At 41.7% G+C, this 11,370-nt stretch overlaps 1 protein-coding gene across 1 annotated transcript; it reads left to right on the plus strand.

The window, feature by feature from the left end:
- The first annotated feature begins 1,280 nt into the window (after positions 1 to 1,280).
- On the plus strand, positions 1,281 to 8,512 carry LOC104162382 (probable G-protein coupled receptor 115). Its single transcript, XM_009701096.1, has 8 exons — positions 1,281 to 1,358; positions 2,303 to 2,339; positions 2,483 to 2,643; positions 3,236 to 3,526; positions 4,257 to 5,621; positions 6,846 to 6,887; positions 6,985 to 7,044; positions 8,462 to 8,512. Exons 1-8 carry the CDS (start codon positions 1,281 to 1,283, stop codon positions 8,510 to 8,512), a joined length of 2,085 nt encoding a protein of 694 aa, XP_009699398.1.
- Positions 8,513 to 11,370: the final 2,858 nt, after the last annotated feature.

The following is an 11,370-nucleotide window of genomic DNA, read 5'->3' on the forward strand; positions in this document are numbered from 1 at the left end:
ATCCATTTTATTTCCTTAGAAGAGCTAATGGTTGCTAGCTTTAAACTCAGAAAATACTTTTACTAATACCAGTCAAATTCAAGAGGCTGGCACAAGGTTCTCCTTTAGAGCTAGCTTAGAAATCCAGTGCATCAATCTAGCCCTTCCTTTTATGATCTTTTCATAATTAAGTAATAAACCTGTGGATCTAAAAATACGGTAAGGTGGACAAATGTCACAGATGAAAGGGGCAGCCAACTGTGTGCCTGGACCTTTGATGCTGTCAGATGGTGAGAGCTTGGAGTTTCCTAGATAGGAAAACACATCTCTGCTCCATCCGTGCAGGACCCCTTCTGTTTCAGCATCCTCTGTCCTGATCAGTACCTATCAAGGGGAAAATTGAGTGGCTCCTATCAAGGCATGGTGATTTGACGAGCCTTTTCATGTGTGCATCTCCTGAAATCCAGCCATCATCCTGCTTTGTCACTTTGCATTTGTTTCGTGTTTTGATGTTTTAGCTCACCAATTTTATGCTTTTTTGTTTGTTTTATTACATGGCTTAAGCTACTTATACATCCAGTGATAAAAGATCTGTGTCTCAATTCTTTTGAATCCATAGGAGCTGTTGCTTTTACCTGGGGCATGTATAGCATCTAATAATCAGATTTGATGTAACATTATTTTTCTTTCATTCCCTTTGCTGGATTATTTTCTTCCAGCAAATATGCCTGTAACAAGTTGCATCCCAGGATATTAAGCTTTTACCAAGGACCATGGGAAACTTCATGGAGGGACCAGAGGCCTGAATCCTTCTGCAAAGCGAATAACACTTTACTTCAGTCTGATCCTTATTTCTCAGATTTTGGTATCTGAGCCCCGAGGGCCAGAGTTTCCTGCCTTACATGGCAGATCTCTTCAGAGCCTGCCCGAGGAGAGAGAATAGCAATGTTGAACCCAGTAGAGGGGAGGCTGTTTTAAATCACTTCAGAAGGGAAACACAGGCTGAACTGCTTTAATAAGCTCTTCACCTTGCAGTTTACGGTAAATTATTAATGCAGTAACTTCCAGTGTTGAACAGATTCTTATTTTTATTTTTAAGAAAAGGTTCACAAATAATTCTCATTAAAAAAGTTAATAAATGATAAGTGTCTGAAAATCACCAGGCCCAGTAAGGACAGTCTTTGGGATGGGTTTAGCTGCTCTCTTGCTAGGAACTGGACTATGTTTACAGGTGAAAACAGATATGTCTAAACTACTTTAACATCTCTGTCTTCCAGGAGGAAAGCAGTAAATGCGAGGTGATGGATGTGAGGGTAGCCCATTGCCTTCTCCTTTGGGCCGTGCACTTCTTCCTGGCTGCGCCGCACACCGCTCTCAGGGTAAGTTTCACCAGACCAGGTTGCTCAAAGCCCCATCCAACCTGGCCTTGAACACTTCCAGGGATGGGGCGTCCACAGCTTCTCTGGGCAACCTGTGCCACTGCCTCACCACCCTGTTTGTAAACAATTTATTCCTTGTGTCCAATCTTAATCTACCCTCTTTTAGTTTAAAGCCGTTGCCCCTTGTCCTGTCACTACAAGAGAAAATATTTTGAAGGATTTAATATGTTCAATAGGCCAAAAAACCTACAGCACAACTCTTGGAGTGTTAGAAATCTGCTATTCAGCTTGCTCTATCCAGTAATAACTGCAATTTCTCAGGGATCAAGTGGCCAGACTTTGCTTCCAGACCGACAGGGTTTGGCTGGTTATAGGTGATAGACCATTTGACCAAGCAGTGATGGAAGCTGTTCTGGATTGCGCCTGGCTGTACGACGTGCAGTCCAGCAAGTGGTCCTGCCTGTAGAAGCCCGGTATGCCTACCTCGGGGTTGCTTCCCAAGCAGGAGAGGGACAAAGCGGCTATTGGTATTTGTACAAGTGTAGCTTTATCTTATGGCAAAAATACAGATTGCGTATGCTCGTCAACAAGTCGCATAATCTCATCTATGTGAGAAATACTGGAGAGCTTAAGCCTAACATAGGCTTTTTGACTGAGGAATAACTGCTGGAGGCATGTGTGATCCTGTCTACTGGCTCAGCATGTCACTTCAGGAGATGTGTACAACCGGAGGCTTAACAGGTAGAGAAAACTGTTAGTAGAGAGTTCTCAATTGGTCTGTATGAGCAAGGGGCCATGACCTCTGCATTCTGGACCTTGAAAAGACTTCTGGACCTCAAAAAGACTATTTTGCCCTTGAAATCGCCTTTCTGGTTTGTGCCAAGGAGTCATCTTTAACTTGCTTATTTTAGCATTCAATCAGCATTCCACTTCTTATTTTTCAGGTTCTCGGTAAGGAATCAAAGACTGGTAATCAGCAAGGTACAGTGAGTAGCTATGTGTCTTTGTTAATTCTTTGTGAGATGTTATCAGTTATCAATACTGTACAGCTTGGATGTTCACCTCATGGACCATGTTAGGCTGTCTTACACCTTGTAAAAATATCTGCTTGATTTGTTTTTCAGATGGCTGTATAAATCTCATTCCCTGCAAAGATAACGGAGCTATTTGTATTCAGCCTTGTTCTCCCTCCTTCCATGGGGAGACAAGCTTTGTCTGTGAAGACAGAAAGTGGCAAATGTTCACAGATGCCTGTGCAAGCCTGGACGTTCGGTCCCTTTTTCAGGTGGGGTAACTGTTATGCATCTGCTTTGACCTACGCTCATAAGTTTTTTGCAAAGACGGCTGCTCCCTCCATACGCTTTCAGCCTTTGAACAAAGGGAAGAAGATGGGATCCTAAAACACAGATTAGTTTGGTAACAAGCTTTGACTTCATCTTAAATCAAGTGATGGGAAATAAATTTGGGGAATTCCTGTGTGGAAACATAATTCAGAAATGAAGTTGCCTTGTTGACTTGGCTAATGTTCCTCATGTGGATCTAAACCAAGACAATGATACACTAGGATGAACCCGAGGAAAGAGCAACCCCAATATCTGTAATAATCAGATGATTTGTGGTAAATTCTCCTCAGCTACAAAATAAAGAACTTTATTCAAGTCACTTCAAGAATAAGGCACTGCATTTAGTTCTTGCTTTAGTTCTTCATGTGTGTTGTACAAGCAAGACATTCTTCTCAGGTGAGCTTTGGTCCTGAGTTTCAGGCAGTCTGGCACATTAATTGCACACCCCAGTGCTGTACCTCTTACCTGGTTGTAGCTGTGGCTTAATTTTCATTCTGGTCATTAATTTTCTCAAATTTATTTTCCTCCCTCCAGAGGATTTCTGAACGTGAACTCCTTCCAAACTCTGGAGGACATGTTAATGTTGCTGGAGGACACCTTCCTTTTGTAGGGGGAGGAAAGCCAGTGCATGGGAAGCCTGGAGATGGAGCAAAGTATTTTGATGCTGATGACCATGGGAATAGTGATTGCCAAGCTGATTTTTCATGCATCATCCCAGATATCCTGTCTTCACCAGCCATTCCAGGAAACATTGCTGATATAGTGGAATTGCTAAGGAAGATTTCCCTGCTGTTATCAGAGAATGTCAATAGAGGAAAAATGCAGGTATTTACTTTTATGGGCTTCAAGAGGTGTTTCTGAGCTTGCCAGAGCATCCATACAGTGTTTTGTCCTTATAGCCACTATCCAGTGAAGTGTTGGCTGCAAGTTACAGAGAGATCACCTGGAAAGAGTTTCCAGAGGGGGCCATATTTTGTTGTCAGAGAAACTGTTTGACTTATTAATGTATGGTGAAAATACTCTGCAGAATTCACTTTCTTTAAAAGCAAAAGTTTTCAGGAGCTGCTGTTATGGACATGGGGAGAGTAGTACCAGGAAAAATTCATTTTTGAAGTATGACGCCGTAGGGGAGGCAGCCTTGGAGATGCTGACACACAACTGTGTTGTCATGTGTGGCACAATGGAAACTGAAATCTTTCCCTGATGGACGCAGAAATCAGAGAGGTGGGGGAAGAAATATAGGGAGGGTGATGTAAACCAGACCTGCATAGCGGGTCAGCATCTGGAATAGAACTGAAGTGTCCCAATTTTTGCTTCTCCAATTGCCTTTGGAGCCATGATATGAAGATGATAGGACAATTCTGCTAGTGACCGTGCCAATGAGATGTCTGGGCTTGACTGGGATGGATCATGGGAACCTGTTCATTGTCAAAGAAGAGTATTCTGTTTATAGAAATCACTCTTGAATTAAGTGAGCCTTTCTGGAGGCTCTGCCAGTGGAATAACAGTTGTTTTCTTCTAACATAAAAACCTCTTTTTTCCTTGTTTTTTCCAGAGTTACAGCAGGATAGCAAACCATATTCTGAACAGCTCCATCATTTCCAACTGGGCTTTTGTAAAGGACAGAAATGCCGGTTCGATATTACTGGACTCAGTGAATTTATTTGCTGGGAAACTACTTCTAAGGAATGGATCAGAAAGTATACAGGAACGCTTCATCTCTACAAAAGGCTACAGCATACATAAAAATACTTCAGGAAAGAGCTTTGATTTTTCTATGGAGTTCAATAACACAGACAATATCACTGGGCATGTGGTCATTCCAGAAGAAGAGCTTTTGAAATTACCCAAGACTTCCAAAGCCATCAGCATTGCATTTCCAACGCTTGGAACCATTATAGAAACCAACCGGTTGGGTCCTGTTTTTGTGAATGGAATGGTGTTATCGGTGTCTCTGCCAGAAGAGCTGCAGCATATTTTGCTCACCTTCGAAAAGGTGAATAAATTGGAGAACGTCAAGAATCAGTGTGTTGGGTGGCACTCTGCTGAAAGGAGGTGGGATAGTAGGGCATGCAAAATGAAATCCGACAATATCAGCAGTGTTGTTTGCATCTGCAAGCATCACTGTCGGACATTCAAATCCTTCTCCGTTTTGATGTCCCCCAGCATGCTGCGAAATGCAGCGCTGGATTACATTACACGTGTAGGGTTAGGCCTTTCCATTTTCAGCTTGATACTCTGCCTTATCATCGAGACTGTTGTCTGGCACCATGTTACAAAAACTGAAATAACCTACATGCGCCATTTTTGTTTGGTCAACATTGCCACATCACTTCTCATTGCTGATGTTTTGTTCATCTTGGCAGCTATTGTGCACAACACAGCCCTAAACTACCAGTTGTGTGTAGCAGCCACTTTTTTCCTTCACTTCTTCTATCTTGCCTTGTTTTTTTGGATGTTTACCCTGGGCCTCTTGATTCTCTATGGATTATTATTAATTTTTTTTAAGATAACAAGATGTGTATTCATAGCTACAGCATTCTCTATTGGATATGGATGTCCCTTGGTCATATCCATCCTCACTGTCGCTATTACTGAACCAAAAAACGGATATTTAAGAAGTGGAGCCTGCTGGCTTAACTGGTATGAGACGAAAGCCCTTTTGGCCTTTGTTGTACCCGCTCTGATCATCGTTGTTGTGAATATGGTGGTGGTGGTAGTGGTTGTGGTGAAGACTGGGAGATCCTGTGTTGGAGAAGGCTGCAAGTCACAAGATTTGAGCAACATGATCCGAATTAGCAAAAATGTGGCCCTTTTGACACCTCTTCTGGGTATCACCTGGGGGTTTGGATTAGCAACCATTGTCGACAGTCGCTCTCTGGCATTCCATGTTACGTTTGCGCTACTGAACGCCTTCCAGGTAAACTCAACAAGACAGGGAATAGGATGTGCTCAGACTTTGCTGAAATTGGGAAAAGGTAGCAGACCTAAGAGGGGCTGGCAGCTTGAGCTGTGCATGAAAAACGGGATCTCAGCTTTCCTTTCAGCTTACGTATTTTCCACAGTACGTGCACTAGGCATCCTGCATTGACATAGTAGATGCAGATGGGCAATGGAACAAACTAGTTGGTGTAAAGTGTGATGAAAAATTAAGATGAAGAATTTGTTAAACATAAAATACACTGGTTAATGTCCAGTAATTTCAAAAATGTCTCATCCTTACCACTTAACAAATACAAAGAAAATTCTCACTTGCCGTTGAATCATATCATATATCATAGAATCATAGAATGGTTTGGTTGAAAGGGATTTTAAAGGTCATCTAGTTCCAACCTCCCTGCCATGGGCAGGGACACCTTCCACCAGACCAGGTTGCCCAAAGCCCCATCCAACCTGACCTTGAACACTTCCAGGGATGGGGCATCCACAGCTTCTCTGGGCAACCTGTGCCAGTGTCTCACCACCGTCACTGTGAAGAATTTATTTCTGGTATCTCATCTAAATCTTTCCTCTTCCAGTTTAAAGCCATTGCCCCCTGTCCTATCACTCCCTGACCTTGTAAAAAGTCCCTTCCCAGCGTTCTTGTAGACCCCTTTAGGCACTGGAAGGCTGCTCTAAGGTCTTCCCAGAGTCTTGTCTTCTCCAGGCTGAACAACCCCAACTCTCTCAACCTGTCCTCACGGGAGAGGTGCTCCAGCCCTTGGATCACCTTCGTGCCCTCCTCTGGACTCACTCCAACAGATCCATTTCCTTCTGATGTTGCAGATGGTTTTGTTTAACTCATCAATGTAAACATCCAATGTTACCTGACATACCGTTGTATACCCTGTCTGCCTTAGGTCTCCTTGGGTAATACTGCTACTAAGGGGGTTGAGAAAGTCCTGGTATGTAACCCATCAATCCAGTTCGTAATGAGAATTAGCATGGGTTATATATCCATTCTTGACATTCCCAGAGAGCCTGTGTGACCTGGGTGGATAAACTCATTTTGCACGTTGCTGTTGTCTGAGTCATAGGTGATGAGATCTATTGCACTGACAAAACCATTATTTTATCTGTCCTTAAGGAAATGACATCTTAGAAGTATTTAAGAAACATCATGTGGCTATGCTGGTTTTCTTAACTGGTTTTGCAATTTTTTTAGGGATTCTTCATCCTGTTGTTTGGGACACTTCTGGACAGAAAGGTATTTGGGTCACTTCAGTACTTATCCTGCATTATATGAATGTTTTCTACACTCTGAGAAACTGTTCCCTTTAATTTTTTTTTTTTTAAACCTACAGACGAGAGAAGCCTTAAGGATGAATTGCCTGTCATCAAAGTGGAAATGTAGTCTAGCAAAGGTAAACATTATTTTTTTTTTTTTTTCCCCCTTAATGGCTTAGTTTACCAATTTACACACCTTCTTATTTGTACATGGAAAGAATGGAACTATCCACTAAATCTTACCTAGTTTAACATTCTTCTATGGCAAGTGCTTGCTGAAGGAAATACAGGACTCTCAAAAGTGCGTTGAGGATATTAACTTCGAAATATGAGAAATGGCAATCCATACATTTTTAGGACTGTTACATAACCCACTGCTGTTGTTACAAAATTAATAATGGTATTTTAATCTAATCTCTTCACCTATAGATACCAAAACTCTTTAGACAGAGAATGCCAGTGACTTTTTTCCCTTCTGTGAAATAGATCTACTTTAAGGTTACTGACTAAGTAAGGAACAGAATTAGGAGTTGAGAATCCCAATGTAATGACCTGTTTGTCACTGTCACAAAAATATGGATCTGTATGACAGCAGGGCTGCTTTAGGATGTCAGAGGATTGTTCTGCTCCCAGCTGAATGTCAGCTCAGGATGGAAACTGCTCAGAGCCCAGCCAGTACGTTTGGTGCTAACCGATGTTGTGTACTCAGAAGAGCTTGAGGTTTTTTTAAAATATCAGGGCAATTCATTAAAAGGAAATGTTTAAACCTTAAGGAAACAACTGTGTTTCAGCAGCTTGCTAGGAAAACTTTGGCAGAATTGATGTATTGACATCACTGAGTTAGTGTTTCCTGCCTCTGCTGGAAAACTTTTATCTACTCTTTATTAGATTTCTTTTGGTACCATGGCTTTAATGTTTTCATACTATATTTATAAAAAGGAATCCCCTTTAGCTGTCTCACAAGAATTGTCTGCAGTTCTCCTGCTATCTGCCTAAAGAAGCCGTGTCAGATCAGTTTGGACTTTGGAAAAATAAAGTTCTTTCCTTGCTTTTCTCCAGTGTATTTATTAATTAAACCTGATTCTAGTATTGAAAGCTGCAGAGTGTCTTTCAGTGACAGTGTGTCTAAATGTACTTGGTTTATAAGGAAAAAAATAGAGGGGTTAAGGAAACTATACCTCCCTTCTGCTACCAGCATTGCCTGGTGTGCTTTGGGTCACTTGGTACAAGAGAGGATGCGTGTCTGTGCAGCTTCTGACTCCTCTTCTCTGCATCCTTCCTCTCCAATTTAGTCTTCAGTTGCATCCAGCACTGCAGATACGTGCTAAGTTTAAATGTAGTGGAGAAGGACCTCACTTTAAAAAAACCAACCAACCAACAAAACCCAAGTAACAAAACAAACCAAACTGTAAAACCCAAAACCAAACAAAAAGACCAACCACCAAACTTCTGCTAAAATTAACTGTTTCTTACCTAACAGAGGAAAAAGAGAAAGGAAGTGCTTGAGACTGATCCAAATTTAATAAACTGAGATTACAATTCCTGCTTTTACAGATCCAGGATCCAAATAACAGCGAAGATGTTTCACATCTTATCAAGCTTTAGGTCAGGATTGAAAGTTTGAAAGTTAGAATTCTCTTGAGTCACTACCAATGTAATATTCTGGAAAAAAACAGGTGGAAATTTCACTAATCCCGTGACTCAGCAGCATTTGCTAAAAGTATTATTAAGTGATCTCACTGGGCAAAACTTGATGTGGAAACCATGGCTGCATGTGCCTAAGAACTTGGGTCGATGTTGTCACTTGCCTGGGTGGAAGAGACCATGTGTATGTGTTTACCATTGCGTAACTGAGAGGGGGAAAATGTTAGTCATCCACTTCTGTGAACTTGGGTATAAATATGGAGTTTGACTCATGAGAACTGGACAAGTTTGTCACACCTGAAATGATTGTTTAAAAAAAAAAAAAAATTTGTTTCAGAGAGCTTCAGAATGGGACTGCATATGTGGGGGTTTAATGGTGAATATGTAAAACATCTAGAAGGGTTGTGCAGACTCTTGCTTCAGGTCTCCTAGTTTCTCCAGACTTCCTTCTGGGTCAGATTTTAGGATGACCATCTTGTGGCATTTCTCACAGGACTCTGAGGCACCTCTTGTTTGAAATGGAACCTTCACCTACATGGATGATCTATCTAATCTGACCTGCTGATTTCTTTTCTCCTAGTCCTAGCAGTGGACAGTTGTCTTCAATGGATCTGACCAGTGAGAGGAAAGGGAGCACTTCTTACACAGAAATCCTGGTTTGAGATGAGCAGAAGTGGTGACCAGCTCGGAGAGTGGACAGCACTGTCTTGGAGCACCACCATGGGAAGCATTGTGAAAACCGGAGGAGAAAGGTCCCTGAACCTGCTGTCAGGAGCAGGAAACCATCAGTGTTGCTGCAGCCCTTGGAGGAAACACACTGATACGTAAAGGTTGTTCCTTACCCTCGTGAAAACTGCTGTGAGGAGAGTTTGTCCTCATTTACCATTTCAGTGCTTCAATTTCTTTCTTTTTTTTTTTTTTGTCAGTGCAATAAGGAGCTGTACAGCATGTGGAACTGTTCTAAAATTATTTAATTTTTAATATGATGTACAAGTGTTGAGCGTTATGTAGCTGGTTTTGGCTGTCTTTTATCAAAAGTGATTTTATTAGGTGGCACTGTATTCATAATTTGCATTTGTCCTCCCAGACTGATGGACAACATATAACTCTATTTCTGCATTACAGCTGTTCTCTCCATCTCAATATTTGTTCTCTCCATCTCAGTACTTGTGTGTCAGAGGAATTGTACAAAGCCCCTTTTTGGTCTGTCAGGACACAATTTTCACTCTTTTTCCAAGCCTGCAAGATGATGTTGGACATAAACAAGAACGAGCACTCTGCAAATAATTAGTTTCCCTCTTTAGATGTGGGAAAGCAAGCTTTGAATATACTTCAGACTTGAATCAAGTGGATGGAGGAGTCCTGTGCAATGTGCTAGCAAAGAAAATGGTTCATCCATGTGAGATGGTGTATCTGGTTTTGTTAGAAAATCAGTCTTTGGGCTGAGAAACCCTTTCTAATGAAAGCTTTGAGAGAAACGTTATTGTCTCTTGTCAGGACAAATTGATGCTTTCAAATGGAAATAAAGTTGAAATTTTGTCACTGTTTCTAACAAGTGGTCCTTATCCTCCTCTACCAAAAAAGAGTAGATAAATGCCCTTTAATATTAGCTGGTGTTACTCAAGTTAGAAATCACTCATCCCCATGTGACTTCACATACATTTGAAATAGAGAAGATTTCATCAAAATAACACTGTTTAATGTCATCAACACCCCATTACCGAAGACAGAGAAAAATACCCTGGCAAATGAACTGAGGGATGTGGGGCATCTGATAGGTAGTGTGGAAAAACCCACAGCCAGATGTCTCAGGGGGAGAAGCTGGGGGTCTGGAGGGGCTGATCTGGAGGGCAGAGCTCTGCCCTGGGCCATGAGATGGTTCTTGTCCCCAGGACTCTGTTGCTTCCTCGTGTCTTCCTCTCCTCCCTTCCTGCCTCGCAGACTCGTCTTGTTACAGGAGACTACCTCTGCTACTTTCATACAGCGCATTTGCACGTTGGAGAGCTTTGATCAAACAGAGATAAAATTGGGCTTATGCTGTGCTGTGTAACATAAATTAAAAAAGACCATTACCCCAAAGTCTGCTTCTTAGTGTCAAGGAGCATCTTCTGTGCTTTAGCTTCTTTCTCTCCTTGAAGCACTTGGGTTTTTTTTTTTTCTTTCCTTACCTTTTCCCCCCCCTATAATAAGTAACATGTATCTTAGAGTTGTCTCAGACCTTTTTCAGCTTCAGTAGCATCTCTCCCAAGTCCTTGCATGACCTTTTTCAATGTAGTATCAGAGCTACGTGCCTCTCATGCTTGAGGGTTTTATTTAGTTATGGCATTGTACACATGATTTATGAATCGACTACTGTATTTTAAAGAATAGTTCAAAGACTGGCACAGGATGTGTAGTGTCAGGTGAAGATGTTGGTCAGTGGTCAGCATGCATCCTTTGCAGCTGTGAACCCTTGTAGGTACCTCTGTCACCTCTGAAAGAAGGGGACCACGTTGTGCAGTTTGCAGCCTGGCAAAAACAACTGCTTTGCACCTGAATTTGATGCAATATACTTAAAGACCTCTGTTTCCCACCACTCTTTGGGACCACGTTTAATTCAGCTGGTATTTTTTGTTCATTTGATTTACTGTTAACAGTGAGATTTTATTAATGAAATTTTTTGATAGCACCTGAAAATTTAAGAGAACTTGCCTCAACCTACCACCTTACCCTTCTCTCACATGTGCATGTTAAACCACAGTCCATTACAACTGTGGGTTTATAGACTGTCTCAGATGAGGCTTCCCGTATTATACACGCCCCCTCCAAAATCTGAGGAA

The sequence above is a fragment of the Cariama cristata genome, unplaced genomic scaffold (genome assembly GCF_000690535.1).
Source record: "Cariama cristata isolate BGI_N322 unplaced genomic scaffold, ASM69053v1 scaffold1685, whole genome shotgun sequence".
NCBI classification, from domain to species: domain Eukaryota; kingdom Metazoa; phylum Chordata; class Aves; order Cariamiformes; family Cariamidae; genus Cariama; species Cariama cristata.